The sequence below is a fragment of the Oncorhynchus kisutch genome, linkage group LG1 (genome assembly GCF_002021735.2).
Source record: "Oncorhynchus kisutch isolate 150728-3 linkage group LG1, Okis_V2, whole genome shotgun sequence".
NCBI lineage: Eukaryota > Metazoa > Chordata > Actinopteri > Salmoniformes > Salmonidae > Oncorhynchus > Oncorhynchus kisutch.
In genome coordinates, this window is record NC_034174.2 from 59,024,125 (window position 1) to 59,048,981 (window position 24,857).

The following is a 24,857-nucleotide window of genomic DNA, read 5'->3' on the forward strand; positions in this document are numbered from 1 at the left end:
ACAGTTAAGCTACAGTTAAACTACAGTTATTACACAGTCATCCAGAACAGCTGGTGATCTCGTGCATGCTTCAGTGTTGCTTGCCTCGAAGCGAGCATAAAAGGCATTTAGCTCGTCTGGTAGGCTCGTGTCACTGGTCAGCCATAGCTTTGAGTTTGCTGATGACCTCCCTCAAGGATTCTCGCTCTTTCTTCGGAGCGAATTTATCCCACATTTCAGCGAATTCGCCGTGGGGTGCCAGGCTTTCCAATATATCATGACCATGGTGCCTGCGGACAAAGATTTTGTATTATAACTTGCACATAACCAACTATTTCCGTTTTATGATAAAAAATCTTACACCATTGATTTAACTGTTATCTAGAAATAATCTCAACTATATAACAGCTGGGCATTAACTCTTGATTATTAGGAAAACAAATGAATGAATTTGTGCAGAGTGCCTGGCTCATGTGGCCATTGTTATCAAGGAAGGTTGTGGTAATTTAGCACCAAATAGAAGAAAAGGGACTGACTGACACAGGGAGGGGAACTACCTGGACTTGTCCAATAAGAAACACTTATTTGAATTTTCCGTTGCAAATTTGTATAAATGTTTTCCATTGTGTACCATCATGCACATGATTCAGTTCAATTAGCTGGAGGCTCTTCCCACACACTGAGGTATAAAGAACTGGAGACTGCATCCAAGATGCCTGACAGTTGTTGGTGATCTACTCACGTTAGTATAAGCAGATTCATGTAACATTCGGTTGACACAGACAAACATCCACGGCCGATCCTTGCCATTCTGCCACCATAGGCGAGATCCCCGGATGTTCAATTTTGGTTCTGAATGAAAGTTGAAAATAAGTCATCCTTGGCCCAAATCAAAGCCAGTCTGGACACGCACCAAATCTGAACCAATTATAGTCATCTATGATTGGTTCAGATTTGGTCTAGACCAAACCAAAAACCAATCTCTGTGAATGTGGAAATCAAGGCCAGTCCTGAACTGCACTTAAAAAAGAAGTCCAAAAGGCGTCAGCGTCGGTCAGTCCATACTGAGGTGTACCCTACAGTGTTGTCTGAAATTTTATTTGATGAATGTCCATCAATGTGGAAAACCTACCATTTGTAAAACACCGAAACAAGACAGAAGTCAGCTCATGCTTACTGGGGTGTAGCCTAACACGGCCCACCCTTTGTAAAAACAGGCCATTGCATTGAATTTATTAGTCCTGATTCCTGTGACTAATCAATTTGGCTATTTAAGCTCTGAATATCAGCTACCCAACTTTATCAGAAGTTATCGTCAGCCTATTTACTCAGCAGGAAATGCAGAAGTATTTTCTTTTTTGCTATGATCAGTTTGTGGAAAATGTATGGATACAAATTTGAACCCTCTGATCATGACAATGTGGTGAAACTCCTGGACAATAGTTGTGATCGTCCATTCAATATTGTCCATTTTACATTGACCTGTCCTGTCTTTAGGATATGTTGTTTGTTAATATTGTCCCTCTCATTACATTGTCATACATTTAATCTCCAGCCTGTAGGCTACAGAAAAGGCCACATACTCTCTCTACCATATCCTATATGTGCTACATGATTTAAGTCAGATAAAAAAAAATGTTTGACGGAACGTTGGTGTAGCGCTGCAGAGATGCGTTTCTTCAACACCGCCCTGGAGAGGCGCGCTGGGAATGGACAAGCAAAATATTTTGTCCCTTGCCTTTGACAAAGTGGGCACTGTTTATCAAAGGGTGGAGTCAGGAGCGTCTTGGTCAGTTTAGCTCAGAAAATGGCGCCCTGGTCAATCTGCTCTATGGCGGCTGCCTAACGAGCGGGCTGGCAGTGCAAACATCACATACATGCGCACTAGCACCCAGTGCGCACAGGGAGCAATGCAACATGGCAGGCATTGGATGAAAATAAAATGTTCATATCTTCGGCAGTGAGTGATGGAAAAATATTTTGCCTCAGCGACAATTATTTGAATAATTCAATTGATGTTTTGTGCACAAAGGCGGTGACTGAAATGTCTTATTAGGAAATTTCAAATCGGACTCTGGCAGTCAAAAGAAATAGTATTTTTGGACCGGACGTCAGTCAAACTGCAGTACAGAAGCAAAACTGTAGGTGCAAACACCCCACCCAACAGACTGTCGACCAATCGCGTTCACGTTATCATGTTGCGTCACGCGGTTGCTAAACTAATCGTCATGCAATCCCTTCTCCAGGGTATGAGTCGAGAAACGTGCCTATCTTGACAGTAAAATAAGCAAAGAGTTGTACTGAACACTTATGAGAATGGTGGACTGAATTTTCTGGACTTTACTACTTTAAATAATAATTTTAAGATCAATTGGATAAAACAATTCCCAAGAAGACCCACTTCTATCTGGAATTGTATTCCTCATAATGTCTTCTCTACTTTTGGTGGCCTTAACTTCATGTTGTTTTGCAATTATAATATTGACAAAGTTTCAGTGAAACATTCTGCTTTTCATCGGCAGGTTTCTTATCATGGTCCTTAATTTATCAACACAATTTTTCTCCACACAGATATTATATATGGAATAATCGGGATATATTGTATAAAAATAGTTATTTGTTTTTAGAATATTGGTTCTGAAATAATATCTTATTGGTGAGCCAACTGGTAAATGCAGAGGGTCTTTTACTCAGTTATAAGGAATTCTTATCGCTTTACAAGGTCCCTGTAACACCTGAAGATTTTGCAATTGTTTTAGATGCCATTCCCTCAGGTGTTGCTATGTTATTCAGGAACGTGTCAAGACCTGACCCTCAGAGCCTACCTTCTATTGACCCTGTTGACTCATCAGTAGGAAAGATTTGTTTCTCTTTTGGTCCATTCAACAACAGAGAGATACAACATCCTGCTGAAACAAGGTTTGTATCTATACCTTATGTCATGCCTTATTGGAATGGATTTATTGATAATATCTGTTGGAAAAAAGTTTGGATGTTGCCACACACATACCTACTTGTTAACAAAATTAAGGAAGTTTCCTTTAAAATGATTCATAAATAGTATTCTGCCAACCACTATATGAAGAAGTTTAAGGAAAACATCAACTCAAATTGCTCCTTTTGTAATGACCACCCAGAAACAGTTTTGCATCTTTTTTGGCATTGTATGCATGTAAGAAAACTGTGGCAAGACATCAGTAGGTTTATAATTGAACACATTTATGAAGATTTTACACTATTGTGGAGAGATGTACTGTTTGGATTCTTAACATAAGATAGAAATAAGCTGAAACATTTTTATGTAATTAATTTCATTATTCTTTTGGCCAAATTTCATATACACAAATGTAAATTTACAAACAGAAAACCACATTTTCTTACCCTACAAAAATAAATTGAACTTTATTTTAAGACGGTTAAATGCTCTACTAACAAAAAAGCTGTTAGAATTGTAAGTATATGCATGTCCCTTAAGGTCCTTGTGTAATTGTAATGTGATATTGTACGCCCTAGCTCGATTGTCCATTGTTTGTAACCTATGTATGCTTGTGTTCCCTCATGTGCTTTATGTATTGATTTGTTGTTAATAAAAATAAAAATAAATGTTGTTTAAAAATATAATAATAATAAATAAGAGTCGAGAAACGTGCCTATTTTCCTCGAAAGTACCTAATGTCACGATTCCAAAGCTATACAATATTACAGATAGTAAGTTAATTATCCTATATCTTGGAAAATATTTCCAATGTTGTACTTCTTGTTGACGAAATTCATGCTAATGTTGGGGTTTTGAGCTCCCATTCCCTCCTTGAGGGAGAGCTTTTCTTACCCCTTGAATCGCCCAGAATGCACCTTGCGACCCATTGACCCATTGATTTAGCATGGGAAACGTACACAATGTGGGTTAATTCGATTTCAATGGAGTTTCCCATCTCCTCAAAGGTATCTCTGACCTGACCCGTTGGTCAGGAAGCGATCCGGGAGGTCCTTCCTTCCGGTCGTCACTAGTTACCACAGCCACAAAGCCCCCCGCCTATTTCTACAATTTATCTCTTAAAATTGCATTTTAAACCTAACCTTAACGACACTGCTAACCTTATGCCTAATCTTAAATTAAGACCGAAAACCACATAAATTATTATATATATATTTTTTTACCATATAGCCAATTTGAACATTGTGATTCTGGTAACTTTTGCAAACCCTAAAGGAAAACCCCAGATCACACGGATACTAGTGGTGGAGGCTCGTTTGAGGCAGGAGCGTCAACCTATTTTTACAGTCCGCAGGGATCATCTGCAAGATTTAGCAGCGGGACGATTTTTTGGTTGATGGTTGGTGACCAGAACATAATTTGTAGACTGCAAATTGACTGCAAGAAGCCCAAGCAGATATCATATTTGACAACAAAAAAATAGAATCATTTCAAACCTTGCTTACATTTATTTGAGATCAAGTCTCTCTTTATTATGTGTGGTAATTTGGGAACAGAATTCCAAAATTAAAATCACTTGAAGCTGATTTCCTGGTGTTTATAATATTGTATGTCCAACAATTAGAACAAATAATATTAGTATAACATTTGTAACAGAAATAATATAATATAAATCGGGCCGCGGGCCGCTATTTGGGGAACCTTGACTAGTAGAAGGCAAGTGATGGAGAGAAGGCCAGCCTCAGTTGGACCGATTGCGTTAGCTACCCACTCTGAGCCCATATGTATGTGTATTGATTCATTTGCAGACGTAAAACTTTAAGTCCGTTATATTCTTACTGACAGAAACAGTGTGGGTTCGCGTTAGCTAATTCATTATCGTGATGGATGCGCGAATATCAGGCGGGACTGGCGTTGGTACAGTCGCTAACGTTAGATCAAATTTGCCTAACGTTAGATCTAATTTGCAAGGACCCAGTTCAGGTAATGGGAGAAGGATGACGTCCAAAAAAACGCGTTCAAAAAAAGGGAAGAGAAGAAAGAGACGGAGGAATAAAAAGACAAAGACCAACAAAACCCCACCGTATTTACCACCGGAGGTAAGTTGGCTAGCTACTACTGTAGCAGATGTACAGCTACTGTTAGCTGGAGCTTGCTATCAAGTTCATGTTAGTTAGCTAGCTAGCGATGTTATCCAATGCTAGACTAGCCAGAACCTAGCTATTTCCAAATTCGGACATTATTTTAGCTAGCATCTGGCAGATGGTGTCGCCTGAGCTTTTCCATGGTAAGAAACTTTTTGGCTATATGTAACGTTGTTATAAGCAGGGAATGGACATTTGTTTGTTTGTTGACATCAACAGCTGGCGTTCGCACATAACAATGGTGTGACTAGCTGCAAGAGAGCAGCTTGGCAGCTCCATGATGTTGCAAGATACATTGTTCCCCTGGTGGTGCATAGATGTAAAATACTGTAGTGATAGCTTGCTGTGGTAGAAGTACATTAGTCAGGGGTGTGTGCTTGTCTGTCAAAATACAGTACAGGCACACATTTTCAAAACATGTCCATCCCTCTGTTTCTCTCAGGCTGAAGAGGGAAACATTGAATATAAGGTACTAGTATACATTCCTTTCTTTTTGCATGTCATCTTCCCTTTCACCTGTAGCTAGTAATCAAAAGTCAAAACACATCCATGTATATGCTCTCAAACACGAGGTTCACTTGTTGGTGGTGAAGTGCTGTCCCGTGCTCTACCTTCACTGCAGCTGAAGCTGGTGAACCCCACACAATACCGCTTTGAGCACCTGGCCACCCAGTTAAAATGGCGTCTTCAAGAGGGACGGGGCGAGGCGGTGTATCAGATTGGGGTGGAAGACAATGGCCTGCTTGTCGGACTGTCAGAGGGAGACATGAGAGCCTCGCTGAAGACCCTACGGAGGATGGCAGAGAAGTATGTCACTACCTGGTTTGCAAACAACACCAAAGGCACAATCTGGGATACTTTCTTCAGCTCCATGGTCATTTCAATTATACCCATTGAATCTTGAAGAAACTAGTTTATAAATGTCTAATTTGACAGTTTTCCATTGTTACTGTATTTAACAGTTGCCCCTCAGTTTGGTGGGTGTTGGTTAGAAATGTGCTATCTCTGCCTCACCAGGGTTGGTGCTGACATCACACTTCTACGAGAAAGAGAGGTGGATTACGACTCGGACAGAAACTGCCGGAAAATCGCAGAGGTTCTTGTCCGAAAAGTTCCAGACGACCAACAGGTGAGATTAAACAGCACCTTGTCTTATTTAAGAGACAGTTCACCCAAATTACAAATCTCAAAAGTAAAGCTAGCCTATGGACTACAGAGTGAATAGAGTAGAAGGGCTGACTGTGTGCTGAGACGTGATCCAGTTGTAACACTCCTGGCTCCTTGCACATATGCAACTCCCCACTGGAGTCTGTGGTTCCATTCACTTCTCACTGTCTCCTCCTCATCTATCTCCCATTGTTTATTTTCTGTCAGTCAATTAAGCATTAAAATGCAAAAATCCCTTGTTTTGCACTCAATCAATGGTCAATGGTAAGCTGTACATACAATGAAGGATTTCTGCCACGTCAATCTGCTGTAATTTCACTGCAGTGTCTCTTGTGTGTGTATGAGAGCAGTTCTTGGACCTGCGTGTGGCGGTACTGGGAAACGTGGACTCAGGGAAGTCCACACTGTTGGGCGTGCTGACGCAAGGCGAGCTGGACAACGGGCGAGGCCGGGCACGCCTCAACCTCTTCAGGCACCTTCATGAGATCCAAACGGGCAGGACATCAAGCATCAGCTTTGAGATTTTGGGCTTCAATAGCAAAGGGGAGGTGGGTAACAGCGTCTTATAGGTGACAAGATAAAGAAGGAAGGATAAACACGCATGAGTTTTCCCTTCCTTTGAGCAGAGACTATTAAAAAAAACAACGTATTCCTCAAAAACTACACTGATATAACAAAAAAGTGTAATAACACAAAAAACTGTGTAACAGCACACAAATGTTTTGAACACCTTCCATTTGTTACTAACCCATAAAAACAGTGTAACAACACACAAGTTAATTGAACTTCCTCTCATGTGGCTTTTGAAGGTGGTGAACTATAGTGACTCCCGTACAGCCGAGGAGATTTGTGAGAGCTCTTCTAAGATGATCACCTTCATTGACCTGGCCGGCCACCACAAGTACCTGAAAACCACCATCTTTGGCCTCACCAGCTACTGCCCAGACTTCGCCATGCTGGTGGTCAGCGCCAACACAGGCATAGGTAAGCCTCGTCACATAGCTATAATAACAGTGTAGATTGTGCCGGGCTTTTTAACTTCTACAGGATTTGTTTGGCCCAGAAAGCTATGAAAAGTGATGTGCGTTTGACTACTTACAGTATGTGACCACTGACTAGTGTTACAAAGAGGGTGTTAATTGCAAATGAGGTCCTTGTTGATTAGATGTTTTTCCATAAATCTTCTCCTGAACCATATGGTCTATTTACTAGAAACTCATGGACAACATTGACACCATTTTTTTCTACTCAAGTATAAATGACCAAAGTTACCAACATTTCTGAAGTCTGGTAACTTTGAGAAATTACTGGGAGTTTTGCGACCCTACCACTGACCCAACCAGATACGATTTTCTCCCCCTTAGCTGGCACCACCCGGGAGCACCTGGGCCTGGCCATGGCACTAAAGGTACCCATCTTTATCGTGGTCAGCAAGGTGGACCTGTGCGCCAAGGGCACAGTGGAGCGCACAGTACGCCAGCTGGAGCATGTCCTCAAGCTGCCTGGCTGTAACAAAGTGCCGATGGTGGTGGCCAGCCCGGATGACGCCGTCACAGCCGCCCAGCAGTTCGCTCAATCCTCCAGGTAGCTGCTGAAAAGGAGAAAAGACCTATAAGGAAACTAGAATTGTACGGCAACGTTGTTTGTATTGGTGGGTGGGAAATCAATACAGTTACATATTGGGATATTATTTTTGACGATATATCATATTGTTTTGACAATATCTCAATATTATTGTTTGCGATAGCTGCACCAAAACTCCAGTATTTTTCCTTTTTTGTTCTCCATCTTTTTAAATAGGGAGCCAATTTGTTTTAGCACTTTTATTTCCATGATTGATCAAAACTTGTTTTCTCATGGCTGTCGCTTGTCCCTCTGCAGGAGACATATGGTGAGAAATATGTTTGGAACATCGAATCACAATAAAATTGCTGCATCACATCGCAATACATATAGAATTGTGAGAATCGCAAAACATATCGTATCGGCACCAAAGTATCATGATAATATCATATTGTGAGGTCCCTGGCAATTCCCAGGCCTAGTTGGGTGTATACACCCATTTAAGCATCAAGGGACTAACTATCTTAGTGGGCAGAATTTGGCATGGGACATCATAATGATGCAATTTTCCCAGGTGTAAACACATTTTATGGAAGTCAGATAATCAGGTGAGAAGTTTTTTAGACATCTTTTGAGCAACCATTAACATATGTCTATCTGGTTGTTATTTGGTTATCTGACCAGATAAAATCCAAAATATGACATTTTTATGACTTGATGTAGCCATGAAAAACATGTCTTTACCTGGTTGTAATCTGGTTATCAGATGTCTCCTCAACCAGATAACCAGTTGACACCCAGAGAATGACGTTACAATTACCCAAGCCAATTTCTTTACACTGAATGACACCATTATGACGCCTTTTCTGACGTTATGCTTAGGTTATATACTGGTTGTAAAAGTCATGTCCACTCTTTATGCCGTAGCATCACACCCATCTTCACCCTGTCCAGCGTGTCTGGAGAGAGTCTGGACCTGCTTAAGGTCTTCTTCAACATCCTGCCTCCTCTCAGCAACAGCAAGGAGCAAGAGGAGCTCATGCAGCAACTCACTGAGTTCCAGGTACTACACCCAGACACATTAACGGATACAATTATTGTGTGAATGATGTGTGTGCATGGACATTGTGTGTGTCCACGCACACTCACAACTAACACAATATTACACATGCACACGCGTTTGTGCACAAACAACTAATATATTACCCACATACACACACTCTTTACAAACCCATCCGAACGCATACATGCATTCATGCACACGCATAACAGAACATACACCCACACATACATTGCATACATACGAGATGTGAACATGCACTTTCACACATTCAGATTCACACCCTTATTCTGCATCAACGCTTGCAAAATAGACGTCCTAATTCCTCTGCTTGTGAATATAGGTAGATGAGATATATACCGTGCCAGATGTGGGGACAGTGGTGGGAGGAACTCTCTACAGGTCAGTTGGCCATAAGTCATATTGATACTCATGAATGAATGATAATGGATTGATTTAGCACTGTTCTAGGGATTGTTCACCCAAATTACAAAATGACATATTGGTCTCCTTACCCTGTAAGCTGTCTATGGACAAGGTCTGACAGCAATCCTGCTTTGGGTTAGTTTCCCTGGCACTGTTTCCAAGTGCTAACGTTTTAGCATTTGTAGCACAAATCCCATTCATGTCATGTTACCGATTATTATTCATTTTTCGTGCATCATGTTCACATCTATAGGTGACTTTGTTGGGCTTTTTTAAAAAGATACTTTTAGAGGATTTGCTCAATTAAGCTTTTAGCTAATCAAAAACCAATAGAAGTCGATGTACTGCAAATGGTATAACCCTGAAGCGCTGTTAAAAATGATTTGCCCTGGAGAGTTCCACTTTGACATATAATGTTTTTCCTCCCGTTGTCCCGCTGACAGTGGGGTGTGTCGCGAGGGGGAGAGGCTGGTGGTTGGCCCGACGGACGAGGGCCGTTTCCTGAGGCTGAAGGTGGGCAGCATCCATAGGAACCGCTCGGCCTGCAGGGTGCTGAGAGCCGGCCAAGCCGCCACACTGGCCCTCGGCAACTTTGACCGCTCGCTGCTCCGCAAGGTCAGAGGGTTCAGCCACAACACACCCGCACCATATGTGCCCAGTTGTGAATTTTCACGACTTTTATCAATAAGATACTAGAGTTTCCCCTCCCATTTTCTATTTTCTGCCAATCTCATCCCTTAATCTGACTGAACATTGCAGGGTCACATTTGGAAACAAGACGACTGCACAAACTGCTCATGGTTATGATACTGTCATATGTCCTCTGTTTTGTGTGTTACATGTGAAATCTCAAGTATAGGTAGGAGGTCTGTGTAGCCTACTATATTTTTGTTCTATCTCTCTTCTATAAATAAAGTTATTATTTTAAATTGATAGCTGTCAGTGAAAAACACATTTTGGTCCTTGAAACAATCTGACACAATGTCCATGCACACTCATAATACAATATAATACACACGTACACTCACAAACAACTCACAAATCATATGTAGTCTAAATGCAGTGTACTGTTTTCTAAAATCACTTCCACAATGGTTGTTCCTTTCCCATCTCCCAAAGTACTTATTGGTGAGTGTGTGTGTGTGTGTGTGTTGAATAGGGTATGGTGATGGTCAGCCCGAAGATGAACCCCACCATCTGCTGGCAGTTTGAGGCGGCCATCGTCCTTCTCTTCCACGCCAAAACATTCCGTCGGGGCTTCCAAGTGACCGTGCACGTGGGGAACGTAAGACAGACGGCCACCGTGGAGTGCCTGCATGGAAAGGTTAGTTTAGTAATAATAATTATAAACTGGGTAGTTAGAGTCCTGAATGCTGATTGACTGATTGGCTGACAGCCATGGTATATCAGACTGTATACCACGGGTATGACAAAACATTTATTTAAACTGCTCTAATTACATTGGTAACCAATATATAATAGCAATAAGGCACCTCAGGGGTTTGTGGTATATGGCCAATATACCAACGGCTACGGCCTGTATCCAGGCACTACGCATTGCGTCATGCGTAAGAACTGGCCTTAGCCGTGGTATATTGGCCCTATACCACACCCCCTCGGGCCTTACTGTTTAAATATACCACTGGTATGATGCAAAACTAGTGGTTTACTGTTCTAATTACCTCAGTAACCTATTTATAATAACAGTAAGGCACCTCAGGGGTTTGTGGTATATGGCCAATATACCACGGTTAAGGGCTATATCCAGGCACTCTGCCTTGCGTTGTACATAAGAACAGCTCTTAGCCGTGATATAAGAACAGCCCTTAGCCGTGATATACTGGCCATATACCACACCCCCTCGGGCCTTATTGCTTAAGTATACGCTCCTTTTTCTTTTATACAGCATCCTTCATACATTGTAGTATTTAGACATTTGTACAAGGTCAATATTTTTTTATACCAGAAATGAAACCTTGTGCAATGTTCAGATAGAGATTTTATTATATAGTACAAACATGCCACTCTGCCATGTAGAGGAAGAGGAATCAGGTCAGCGCTATCAGCAACGTCTACCTACTGATTGTGGCCCTGCTGCTTTATGAGTCAACACAAACCGTTTGGTGTGCCCTTCCCTGTTTTCACCACCAGGAGGAGCTGCGCACAGGAGAGAGGGCCGTGGTCTGCTTCCGCTTCATCAAACACCCAGAGTACCTCCGCATGGGCGCCAAGCTGCTCTTCAGGGAGGGCGTGACCAAGGGCATCGGCCACGTCACCAGCCTCCTGCCCGACTCGCATGACCAAAACCAGATCCACGACCAGAACCAGAGGGAGATAGAGAAATAGAGGAGGAGGAGAAAGGAGGGAAGGAGAGGAAATTACTAACTCTCCTGAACATGCGCCCCCCCCCCCCCCCCCTGGACGATGTGGAACATACTCAGCATACCCATCCTTTGGAGGTTTAAAGGGATAGTCGACTTACCTAAGGCAGGGTTTCCCAAACTCGGTCCTGCCCCCCCGCCCGGGTGCACGCAAAGGTTTTTGCCCTAGCAATACACAGCTGATTCAATTAAACAACTCATCATCAAGCTTTGGTTATTTGAATCAGCTGTGTGGTGTTAGAGCAAAAAACAAAGCGTACACCGGTGGGGGGAGTTTGGGAAACCCTGACCTAAGGTGTTGTCGTTTTTAAGTTTGTTATTTAGCAATGTGCAGAATGGCTAGCATTTTTGGAGCATGTAGCGATGCTAGTGTAAATAGGTTGTATCAGTTAGCATTGCTTTCAAAAGCATGTGGAAAGCAGGGAAGTCGACCAGTGGTGATCCTGTCTGCAAAAGGAAGAGCTCTTCTACCATGCTTTTGAATGCAAGTTTCCTTCCATACTTTTTCTAAAATATTGTGGTTTACTCTCTGCACTTCATTCGTCTTGATTAGTATTAAGGAAAAGTAGACTACGTGCTGCCCATTTTGGCGACGCAAATAAGTGGCGACCGTAAATGCTGCCATGCTAATTTTCTAAATGTTAAATTCAACTAAGTCTGTGTAGGGCAGCAATAATGTGTGAGGGTTGAGAATGAGCAGAGTCGAGATGCTTGGCGTAGTCAAGTGAATGTTGCATTGCAAACCCGTTCTGAAAGAAATGTAGGGGCAAGTATCAAGTGATGTTTTCCATAGTAGAGACGCCGCTTTTGTTACCCTGTTATGTCAACCCATTGAACCCAATGCTGTCTATGTCATAGCTTCAGGCTTGTCTGTGTACAAGGCAGCTTTGTGCAGCTAGATACCCATGTGGAGTCTGCATGCTTAATAGGGACTTGTGAAAATCTAAATATCAGACTAAATGGACTCCTAAATGACAAATATTTATTGAACTCTAGACTTTATCTCTCACCCTTTACGAGGTTGTGTGCAATTATAACTAAAGCATTGAATGTAATGTACATCCACTTCTAAATACCATTTTGAAGCACAAACATTTTTGTGAGAGTTGTCGATTTTGCACTTTGTATTTTTGGAATAGCTTCTGCATGTTTGAGTCCGCCAGAGGTTCCCGGACTACGTCCCGTAGAGCTGTAAGGTGCTCTGTAGTGAAACACGGGATTCAATTTATCATGGTGTTGATGCATAGAGGTCTCGGTGACCACTGCTATATGCTGCTTATTCAAGTATCAGCTGATCTTTACATGTTTGCGGTCATAAGAAATATACAGAAAGCATGCAGAGCGCTTTTCTTTTAGATGATATAATAAATATAATATTACAGGTATTAGCTTCTTTGGTTGAGACACGTGGCAAGTTTGCAGTATGTGTATGCATTGCATCAAGGTTGTGTAAATACTATTAAAACATGTTTTATCGTGACACCTTCCCCCATAAAAAACATCAAAAGACAAGTATTTTTTGCATATTTTTATTGACTTTAAAAGCTGAACTTATTTGGCTTGATGGTCAACACAGGTTGTTCACAGAACACATTTAATGTGCATTTTGCAGCTTAGCTAAAAGCAACGTTTTGAAATGTCACTGGTTTAAATGACTCAATTCCATTCATAAAATGTGTTTACACTTTTATAAATGACTTTCATGAATAAGCTAAAGATGTATAAATAGTTAAAGGGTCTACATACTATTAATATGACTATTTACATGAATTATTAGGCATTTATAAAGGATTATAATGGCTTAATCATGAAAGTTATAACGTGTAACCCAAAAAAATGCTGGTCATATTCTGTCTGGTCCACGTGCAGGGCGGCACAACCGTTCCTGGAGAGCTACGCTCATGTATGTTTGTTTTCGCTCCAACCGCAGTTGTAACTAACCAGCTTCAGCTTATCAACCACCTAATTGTTATGAATAGGATGGGCTAGATTATGGTTGGATCAAAAACACACAGGACAGTACCTCTCCGGGAATAACATTGAGCAGCCCTTTAAGATATGAAGGATTGGATAAGGAGATGATGTTGAGCAAAGGCCCTTGAAGCTTGTGCTTTTTAACATTCATTACTAGCACAGCATGCCAGGCTACATACAGTACTCACACACACAAAATGTTTGACAAAAATATTGAAAAATAGACATTCATAGGAAAACAAAGTAACTCCACCACAACATTAGAGAGCTTCAAATCCAGGTGGGACTACGGTACCTTTAGAAAGTGATCACACCCCTTGACTTTTTCCACATTGTTGTGTTACAACTTGAATTTAAAATGGATTAAACAGATTGTGTCGCACACACGTCAAAGTGGATATTATTTTAATGACAAATGAAATACAAATGAAAAGCTTTTCAGCTTTTGAGTCAATAAGTATTCAACCCCTTTGTTTGGGCAAGCCTAAATAAGCAGATTTTTTTTTGTGGCAAAGAAATTAACTTTATGTACTGAATACAAATCGTTAGGTTTGGCAAAAATCCAGCACCTCACTGAATGCCACTTCATATTTTCAAGCATGGTGGTGGCTGCATCATGTTATAGGTATGCTTGTCATCGGCAAAGACTAGGGAGTTTTTTGGGATAAAAATAAACAGAATAGAGCTAAGCACAGACAAAATCCTAGAGGAAACCCTGGTTGAGTCTGCTTTCCAACAGACATTGGGAGACAAATTCACCTTTTAACATGACAAAAAAACTCAAATACAAGGCCAAATATACACTGGAGTTGGTTACGAAGACATCAAATGTTCCTGAGTGGCCTAGTTACAGTTTTGACATAAATCGGATTCAAAATATGTGGCAAGAATTGATAATGGCGATCTACAAATGATCAACCAACGTGACAGTGCTTGAAGAATTTTTAAAATAATAAATGTGCAAATATTGTACAACCCAGGTGTGCAAAGCTCTTAGAGAGAGACTTACCCAGAAAAACTCAGATGTAATCGCTGCCAAAAGGTGATTCTTTCATGTATTGACTCAGTGGTGTGAATACTTATGTTAATTTGATATTTCTGTATTTCATTTTCAATACAAAACATTTTCTCACTATGGGGTATTGTGTGTAGATGGGGTGAGAAATAAACAAATGTAATCAATTTTGAATTCAGGCTGTAACACAATGTGGAATAAGTCAAGGGGTATGAATACTTTCTGAAGGCACTGTATACCCACAGCAAGATTGTTTGTGATAACCTGATAGTAAGATTATGGAAAATGCCATGACGTAGAAAAAGCTTTACATTTCCAACTGCCACAGTTACAAACCCTAACAAATTGATTCTGCTCAGAAAATCACACGTCTACAAAAAAACACTGTCCAGAAGTGTCCATTACAAATGTTGCACGGTGTATACATTCCTGCAGTGAAAAGGAAACAGCATGACCATGTGTATATTATCCATACATGGGTTGAAAACCATTTAGCATGATATGGTCCTTCACAGACAGGTCCAAAAGATTGAAGTGTAATGCTTGACTTTGACATCCAAATGACCAGAAGCGTGAAATGTAGTGCTGGACTATTGAAGTTCTTCATTCTCCTTTCTAAAGTAACTTCTTGTTCTTCAACTTCTTCAAGTTGGAGTTGTTGTCAGCGAGTAGGGTGGAACGTGAGCCGATATAATTTAAGCCAAGCTCCTCTGCCGTGGCTTGATCCTCAGATACAGCTAAGAAGAAGAAAATACCATTTTTAAAGATCATACAACTATGGTAAGCAGGGGGCTGAGATTCTCATTTAGATGGTCTCAATTTAGATTCAGCATTATTACATAATATTCTTAAGTGACAGTATTTCCCCCACTAGTTAAAGAAATCTATTAATTCTTGCCAGATAAAGGATTATCTCCGTTATGTGAAATGGCAGAAAAGGTTTTGTCAAGGGGGTTACGCAAGGAGCTGGAAGGTCTTCACAAAGCATGCGGGACTAAGAAATGTTAGGTCTTCACCAGTCTTCTAATCAGAGAAGTTGACCCTGAAGGGTAATTTCATCCCCAAATAGATTGAAAGTTATACTTTTCCCCAGGGGCACAACTTCAGTTTTAGAAGTGGGGGTGACATAATTATTATTATAAATATTTTTTCGTATTGGATAAACACACCAAATAGCCTACTGGACCGCTCAGTGAAAGTTGCATCCCTGCTTTTCACTGAACATATTCTTTGACCCCCCCAGCACCGGGGCCAGGATTCACAACATCTCAGAGTAGGACTTTTGATATTTAATTTGCCATAATGGAAAACTTTAAGCGCCCAGGTGTTTATTTGCTTACAAACGCAGAGCTCACACTGTTATAATCAGGTTTCCAGGTCTACAAGTTGATAAAAAAAAGCTACTGTCATTAATAAGTTCACCGGCAGTCCTGTTTGCTAATTAAAACACATACATTTAGAACACACTGCAAATGTTAGGCTACAAAAGCAGCAAAGTGGATTGTGGTACAGTTAGAGGTTGGAAGTTGGATATACAGTACCAGTCAAAAGTTTAGACACACCTACTCATTCCAGGGTTTTTCTTTATTTTTTACTATTTTCTACATTGTAGAATAATAGTGAAGAAATCAAAACTATGAAATAACACATATGGAATCATGTAGTAACCAACAGAGTGTTTGAGATTCTTCAAAGTAGCCACTCTTTGCCTTGATGACAGCTTTGCACACTCTTGGCATTCTCTCAACCAGCTTCAAGAGTTAGTCACCTGGAATGCATTTCAATTAACAGGTGTGCCTTGTTAAAAGTGAATTTGAGGAATTTATTTTCTTCTTAATGCATTTGAGCCAATCAGCTGTGTTGTGACAAGGGTGTGGTGGTATACAGAAGACAGCCCTATTTGGTAAAAGACAAGGCCATATTATGGCAAGAACAGCTCAAATAAGCAAACAGAAAAGACAGTCCATCATTACTTTAAATTTCAAGAATTTTGAAAGTTTCTTCAAGTGCAGTCGCAAAACCCATCAAGCACTATGATGAAACTGACTCATGAGGACCGCCACAGGAAAGGAAGACCCAGAGTTACCTCCGCTGCAGAGGATAAGTTCAGAGTTACCCACCTCCGAAATTGCAGCCCAAATAAATGCTTCAGAGTTCAAGTAACAGACACAGCTCAACATCAACTGTTCAGAGGAATCTGTGTGAGTCAGGCCTTTATGGTCAAATTGCTGCAAATAAACCATTACTAAAGGACAGCAATAATAAGAGACTTGCTTGGGCCAAGAAACATAAGCAATGGACATTAGACCGGTGGAAAACTGTCCTTTGGTTTGATGAGTCCAAATGTGAGATTTTTGGTTCCAACTGCCCTGTCTTTGTGAGATGCAGAGTAGGTGAACGGGTAGTCTCCACATGTGTGGTTCCCACTGTGAAGCATGAGGGAGGAGGTGTGATGGTGACACTGTCTGATTTATTTAGAATTCAAGGCACACTTTACCAGCATGGCTATCACAGCATTCTGCATCGATACTCCATCCCATCTGGTTTGCGCTTAGTGGGACTATTATTTGTTTTACAACAGGACAATGACCCAACGCACCTACAGGCTGTGTAAGGGCTATTTGACCAAGAAGGAGCATTATGGAGGGCTGGGAACTCCTTCAAGACCGTTGGGAAAACATTCCAGGTGAAGCTGGTTGAGAGAATGCCAAGACTGTGCAAAGCTGTCATTAATTCAAATGGTGGCTACTTTGAAGAATCTCTAATATACAATAAACTTTTTGGGTTACTACACGATTCCATATATGTTATTTCATAGTTTTGATGTCTTCACTCTTATTCAACAATGTAGGAAATAGTACAAATAAAGAAAAACCCTTGAATGAGTAGGTGTGTCCAAACTTTTGACTGGTACTGTATCTGTCTAACTAGCCCCATAGAGCCGAATGTCTCTTGAATATCCAACCTCTATCTAGGTCGTCATTCTAAATAAGAATTTGTTCTTAACTGACTTGCCTAGTTAAATAAAGGTTCAACTAAAAACAACCCGGTGGTCAGTTTTTTTCGCTGGCTAACAGACAGAATTATTGCACTTTGACAGGTTGGGATCAATCATCCAGCACAAGGTAGAGAGAGAGGTTTGAAAAACAATTCTGAACTCTTTGGTAGAGATGCTGTGAAAACCCAGTGGAGCAGTGCGAGAGAATGCGTGCATGCATAACCTACTGGTAAATTACCCTGTTTTGACCCTACATTTAATAGAGACTGGCATTTATTTTGCGATGCCCGGCCATTAGAAGAGACAGGCGTTTGTTGGAGACCCTGAGTTTAATGGAAGTTTTACGGTATATGGACAGATCCTAGATCAGCATTCCTCCTTTTAGACGCTTTGTGGAAATGGCCCCTGGTCAAAACCAATGGATATGTGTATGTCCACTTTTCCTAAACTAAACCACTGCTCTGAATACAATATGGAGCTGCAGCCTCCAGACAGACACTACTGCTGAATTCCAAAATTGACTACTCTTCACCCTGCCATATTTCTACACCGATCCCATCATTTCAGATCTACAGGAGTGCCTAGGACTTAGGAACTAGGGATGGAGCACATGTGTGGCCAGGCTAGTGTCCCCCCTCTCTCCTGCTCACCCCTAGCAGGTTCCTTGGAATGTAGCCCTCTCTGTCTCCGCAGCGGGCCCACCACCACTCCATCTCGTCCTTGTCCTCGCGCCGCAGAACAGTCATGCAGTCGCCTTCCTGGAAGGCCAGCTCGTCGTCGTCCTCGGCCTCGTAGTCCCACAGGGCGTACACCACCCCACGGTTCATGATGCCTATCTTCTCCTGTACACCTGCATCAACACAAAATCCCACCCACCTTGTCAGGAACAAGCTGTTCAAATTCAATATCCGCTAAAGCATGTTATGGAAGGACGAACGTCAGTTAGAGTAGGTGAGGGTAGCTACATTTTGTAAACAAGCAGAGGGGTCGAGTGCAAAACGGAAAAAGAATAAATAGGCGCACAGTGTTTTGAGCAAATAATGTTTGTGCTTTGCCTCCAGTCAGAGTACACCAGCGGTCTCACCGTAGAGGAACTGGGAGCACTGTGCGTAGCCCTCCTCCATCTCCTCGCACTTGTCTGCCGCTGTCTGCATGTCACTGTAGGTGGTGGCGAACACAGCAGCCCCGGACTCCACCAGGAACTTACACACCTGCACGTTGTTACAGGAGGCCGCGCAGTGCAGCGGAGTCCTGGGAGAGAGACACGGAGAGGAGAGGTGGGGACAGAGGGAGGGAGGTAGAGAGGAGGGTAGAGGGAGAAAGAGATAAGAGGGAACAAGGTGGGAGAGTTGGAGGATATGAGAGCAAGATGATGGGTGAGGGAGAGTGGGGGAGTGAAGGAGGGGAGAAATGAAAAGAGAATAACCGGGGGTGACAACAGCTTTGATAAAGCTACTGTAAAGTCACATTGGCTACTGTAAAGTGACAACAACCACTGTAAAGTTACTGTAAAGAGACAACAGCAACTGTAACGTGACAATGGCCACTGTAAAGTGACAATGACTCACCAGCCATCGCTGTCGGCGGCGTTGGCGTTCACGCCAAACTGCACCAGGAACTTGACGATCTCGGTGTGGCCGGCGCAGACTGCGTTGTGCAGGGCTGTGATGCCCTCGTCATTGGGCAGGCTGGGGTCATCCACCTATAAGGCACAAAGTTAATATGCTTCAAGACATTTCCTAGACAAGGTCAGTTATCTGTCTTTACCCCTTACGGTTGATGTTAGGATTTGGGGAGGGATTAGCTAATCTTAAATATGTGCCTAAGTGCAACATGGTTGAGGTTAGGATTTGGGTATGTTTTAGCAGGTCCTATAAATGTGCTTAAGGGCAACTTCTAAGCTAAGCGTTTTGATGGACGTAGACCAGCGTTTGTAGTTGCATAAGCCTTCGCTTATGGGACGTCTGCTTGGAAGAGTCGTCTGAGGTATTGACATTGAAATTAGGAGGGCTAATGATGTAAAACTCACATCACCGAGTTCGAATCCGGCCAACAATCCTTTGACTCCCCACCCTACTTTTCTTCTCAACACTATACTATCTCTTCAATTAAAAGGAGTGGGACTACTCACGTCATAGATGACCCTCTGCACCAGATCATACTCGCCCTCCAGTGATGAGTCCAGCAGCAGGGCCAGGGGGTTGAACTTCACCCGCATGCCGTGGTCGATGCGCTCCGAGTCGACCTTCCGCAGGTTGGTCCTCTTGCCCTGCAGGAGGAGAGGAGCGAGGGCTGTCGGTGTTTCACAATATGATGCGGTGACATCTGTTAGCTATGGTCATCGAAATTGCTAAAAGGTTTTAAAATGAATTATAATAAAATGTAACACTTGGACGAAGATCCTCTAAACTTTGTTGAATTTGTATTATCCATCAGATATTGACTGAATTAAAACACATAAATCATTTTACTGGCTCGGACAAATAATGAAGGCAGTTCAGTTATTCAATTTGTCCAATATACATTTTGTATCAGGTATTTATTTTTGGATGTGTTAAGAAAATTAATGATATGTGCATAATTTGAATAAATACACTGGGTGTACTTGCATATATGCAACATTAACATAAAGGGGTGGAACAGGGCTGAAACCACCAAACACTTGCTCAGTCTAGCCTACCTGCACTGTCTAGACTGCTTCATTAATTACTGTGGTCACGTACTCTTGCATAGTTCAACAAGTCTGTCAATAGCAGGATACCCTCGTATAAAAAAAAAAATCAACATGCTTGGCTTTAGAATGCACCCATCTAAACATACTTTACATTGCTTGCGAGATCGGACATAATATCACTACAATCCAAATATTCATTTTCGGAAGTTGCTTTCGTTTCAGTGCATCTTATTTGTTATCATTTTAACTTTCTTTTTGACCTCCCAACTGCATTAAATGATTACTTTTCAATTCCACAAAAAATGAACACCCATCCAAATAAAGTCATATTTATTTACTCTTTATTGTGATGTAAGTGTTGAGACGGTGTGTAAATCCCAGATGAAGCTTTAGTGTTCTTATAGAGTCAACAGAAAGACAGTGTATTCCACTGAGCCCATTTCAGCCATTACCGGGGTGTGTTTGACAGGTCATTACAAACATTTCCACGGTCGTAATGCTAAGAGAAAAAAAAACTACAGGCACAAGCATGAGTATGAAAGAGTTGCAGGAGTAAAATGAAAACAATAAATCCAACGGGATTTAAGTGACAAGTAGGGCTGTGGCGGTCACGAAATGTTGACAGTTATTGTCATGCAAATGTCTGCAGGTCTCACGGTAATTGATAGTTAATTAACAAGTTTAGCATCTCCAGGCCTCCAAGTATACAAGCCGCTGATGTGGCTTATGAAGAAAATGTATTTCAGAAGAACAGAATGAGTTGGTCTATGCATGTTATCTGGCTATGCGACATAGGCTGTCATTTAGAAAACAAGATATGCTTATAATTCCCATGCTATTATTTTACACAGTATTACATGATTTTATAGTAAGAAGAATAACATTTACAGTGCCGTCAGAAAGTATTCAGACCCCTTGACTTTTTCCACATTCTGTGGAATATATATGTATTTTTTAATAAATTAGCAAGAATGTCTAAAAAAACGTTTTTTGCATTGTCATTTTGGGGTAGTGTGTGTAGATTGAAAAAAAATCTATTTTAGAATAAGGCTGAAACTTAAAATAAATAAAATAGAAATTATATTTTTCATTTTCCGCGCATATGAAGTGGCTATGTTGAGCGTAGAAGTGAATATGCACTAGATTTAGAGTTATTTGATAACTTTAGTTGTGAATGATACAAACCTTAATGTCTTAGAAATCAAAACATAGATGGGCTGCATGATAGGCATATGATGATTTGAAAAAGTTGCAAATAAAGCTTACGCTCTGTTCTTTGCCTCAGACTGCACATGCTGTTCTCTCATCAAATGATCATATTTTCACCCACCAGACTATTCTCAATTTAATCTCGTCTTTACTAATACAGTACCAGTCAAGAAAGTTGACACACCTACTCATTCCAGAGTTCCTTTATATTATTACTATTTTCTACATTTTAGATTAATAGTGAATACATCAAAACTATGTAGTACGTAGTAACCAAAAAAGTGTTTGAGATTCTTCAAAGTAGTCACCCTTTGCCTTGACAGCTTTGCACTCATTCTCTCAACCAGCTTCATGAGATAGTCACCTGGAATGCATTTCAATTAACAAGTGTGCCTTATTAAAAGTTAATTTGTGGTATCTATTTCCTCCTTAAAGCGTATGAGCTGTTAGAATCTGGGTTAAACTTGGAACATTGTTATACTAGAGACATGATACATCAGGAGTAATACTATAGTATCTGAGGAGTGATATAGACTGTTTTTTTACATCAGATGTTAATGGTTATCTGTAGGAGGCAGATGGCTTTGGAATGTGCTGGGTAGAGGGGAGGCAGTCACGGGAGTGCTATAGGTGATACGGGTGGAGAGCTTTGGATTAGGCATCAAGGGGGTTGAAGTCAGGTCACCATAAGTGAGGAGGAGCGGTTTATTACCCCCATCACTTTGTCTTCCTGTCGAACCATAACAGATGTAAGGGTTGGAGAGAAAGAGTGCATCTAAATTTAAATATATATATATACATACACACACACACACACACACACACACACACACACACAGTCCATATTTATGCAAGAACAAATAAGCAAAGAGAAATCATTACTTTAAATGTCAATAACTTTGAAAGTTCATGAAGGTAGAATAATAGTGAAGACATGAAGGTCAGTCAATGAGGAACATTTCTATTTGTTTAACACTTTTTTGGTCACTGCATGATTTCATAGTTATGATGTCTTCCCTATTATTCTACAATGTAGAAAATAGTTTAAAAGGCTTCTCTGGATTTATGGTGGAGCATGTGCTTAATATGAGCAGCTGAAAATAAATATAGTAGCAGCTGGGAACCTCCTATTTTTAGTGGCAACCATCAAAACTCTGCTTTCACACAGGACTGCATATAGAAAAGTCTGGGCTTATAACACTTATTTCAGTCCACGCATCAAACACTATTTGAGGAGCATGCAGCCTCTCGCTGCGCAACAGGTAATATTCCACCCAAACTCCGTATGCCATGACCTCTCCAACCCTGTTCCTTCATTTGGGAAACCAATTGGAAACCGATTAAAAGATCGTAACACGTTTTCACACTAAACACATTTCTGTTGACAGCCCTCTGCACGCTTGAGAAAGGAATGAGGTGGGGGGTGGGGGGTGGCTTGGGTTCAAGTCATTAAAACTCGTTTTTCAACCACTCCACAAATATCTTGTCAACAAACTATAGTTTTGGCAAGTCAGTTAGGACATCTACTTTGTGCATGACAAGTCATTTTTTCAACAATTGTTTACAGACAGATTATTTCACTTATAATTCACTGTATTCACTTCCGACTTCAACTGTACATAAGCTCTAATAAGCGTACGGGGGATTTGAATTCATCATCACCTCAGAAAGAGCTGTCGATTTTGTTGTGTTAGGCTTTGAAACAATATCCAGAATGACCATGTTTTCCAGTCAATTTGACCGGTTGTTGAACTCCTTCAAATTGATCATCACAGTGAGGTGAATTTTAAAAGCATGATACTGTTTTGATGATAAGTGTTTGATGTGATTTTCCATTGATGTCAGAGTGGTTAGAGGAACATAGCGCTGAGTACCAGGCCATTATGACTTGATGGTCGTTAGGGAGTTGGGTACTACCAACGCATGTCCAGAGTGCATTACCATGACTCAACGGTCACATGGAATTTTACTGCCATCATGACTGCCGGTGTGGAGGTAATATGGTCACCGCAACAGCCCTAGTGACAAGTGGATATTACACCCTTCAAACACAGATGGCTGAAAAAGACAGATCCTCAGGTGGGTGTATACAGTTGAAGTCGGACGTTTACATACACCTTAGGCAAATACATTTAAACTCAGTATTTCACAATTCCTGACATGTAATCCTTGTAAAAAATTACCCGTCTTAGGTCAGTTAGGATCACCACTTTATTTTAAGAATGTGAAATGTCTTAATAATAGCAGAGAGAATGATTTATTTCAGCTTTTATTTCTTTCATCACATTCCCAGTGGGTCAGAAGTTTATATACAGTCAATTAGTATTTGGTAGCAGTGCCTTTAAATTGTTTAACTTGGGTCAAACATTTTGGGTAGCCTTCCACAAGCTTCCCACAATAAGTTGGGTGAATTTTGGCCCATTCCTCCTGACAGAGCTGGTGTAACTGAGTCAGGTTTGTAGGCCTCCTTGCTCGCACACGCTTTTTCAGTTCTGCCCACAAATTCTCTATAGGATTGAGGTCAGGGCTTTGTGATGACAACTTCAATACCTTGACCTTGTTGTCCTTAAGCCATTTTGCCACAACTTTGGAAGTATGCTTGGGGTCATTGTACATTTGGAAGACCCATTTGCGAATCTTTAACTTCCCTACTGATGTCTTGAGATGTTGTTTCAATATATCCACATAATTTTCCTCCCCTCATGATGCCATCTATTTTGTGAAGTGCACCAGTCCCTCCTGCAGCAAAGCACTCCCAGAACATGATGCTGCCACCCCCGTGTGCTTCACGGTTGGGATGGTGTTCTTTGGCTTGCAAGCCTCCCCCTTTTCCTCCAAACATAACAATGGCCATTATGGCCAAACAGTTCTATTTTTCTTTCATCAGACCAGAGGACATTTCTCCAAATCTTTGTCCCCATGTGCAGTTGCAAACCGTAGTCTGGCAGTTTTATGCGGTTTTGGAGCAGTGGCTTCTTCCTTGCTGAGCGGCCATTCAGGTTGTGTCGATATAGAACTTGTTTTACTGTGGATATAGATACTTTTGTACCTGTTTCCTCCGGCATTTTCACCAGGTACTTTGCTGTTGTTCTGGCATAGATTTGCACCAAAGTACATTCATCTCTAGTAGACAGAACACGTCTCCTTCCTGAGCGGTATGACGGCTGCGCGGTCCCATGTTGTTTATACTTGCATACTATTGTTTGTACAGATGAACGTGGTACCTTCAGGTGTTTGGAAATTTCTCCCAAGGATGAACCAGACTTGTGCAGGTCTACAATTTTGTCAAGCGAAGAGGCACCGAGTTTGAAGGTAGGCCTTGAAATACATCC

At 41.2% G+C, this 24,857-nt stretch overlaps 2 protein-coding genes across 3 annotated transcripts in view; one reads left to right on the forward strand and one right to left on the reverse strand.

The window, feature by feature from the left end:
* Nucleotides 1–4,181: 4,181 nt before the first annotated feature.
* Nucleotides 4,182–13,167, forward strand: gtpbp2b (GTP binding protein 2b). Its single transcript, XM_020482435.2, has 12 exons — nucleotides 4,182–5,013; nucleotides 5,501–5,527; nucleotides 5,681–5,865; nucleotides 6,076–6,187; nucleotides 6,576–6,773; nucleotides 7,035–7,209; nucleotides 7,590–7,809; nucleotides 8,716–8,851; nucleotides 9,192–9,250; nucleotides 9,718–9,889; nucleotides 10,434–10,598; nucleotides 11,426–13,167. The coding sequence occupies exons 1-12, from the start codon at nucleotides 4,798–4,800 to the stop codon at nucleotides 11,618–11,620; spliced, it is 1,860 nt and encodes a 619-aa protein (XP_020338024.1). The 5' UTR covers nucleotides 4,182–4,797; the 3' UTR covers nucleotides 11,621–13,167.
* Nucleotide 13,168: 1 nt separating this feature from the next.
* The window catches only part of LOC109890487 (apoptosis-stimulating of p53 protein 2), a 43,484-nt gene continuing 31,795 nt past the window's right edge, over nucleotides 13,169–24,857 (reverse strand). For both annotated transcript variants that reach the window (XM_020482427.2, XM_031828118.1), the window contains exons 14-18: nucleotides 19,774–19,911; nucleotides 19,211–19,344; nucleotides 18,727–18,893; nucleotides 18,293–18,492; nucleotides 13,169–15,381 (exon numbers count right to left, since the gene is read on the reverse strand). In XM_020482427.2, the coding sequence (XP_020338016.1) occupies nucleotides 15,340–15,381; nucleotides 18,293–18,492; nucleotides 18,727–18,893; nucleotides 19,211–19,344; nucleotides 19,774–19,911 (681 nt within the window). In that variant the 3' untranslated portion in view covers nucleotides 13,169–15,339. The remainder of the gene's footprint in view (nucleotides 15,382–18,292; nucleotides 18,493–18,726; nucleotides 18,894–19,210; nucleotides 19,345–19,773; nucleotides 19,912–24,857) is intronic.

Excerpts from the sequence above, each read along its gene's own strand:
- gtpbp2b (XM_020482435.2), top strand. The coding sequence starts at position 4,798 with ATGGATGCGCGAATATCAGGCGGGACTGGCGTTGGTACAGTCGCTAAC. Across the intron at positions 6,188-6,575 it reads AAGTTCCAGACGACCAACAG|TTCTTGGACCTGCGTGTGGC; the intron begins GTGAGATTAAAC and ends GTATGAGAGCAG. Across the intron at positions 10,599-11,425 it reads TGGAGTGCCTGCATGGAAAG|GAGGAGCTGCGCACAGGAGA; the intron begins GTTAGTTTAGTA and ends TTTCACCACCAG.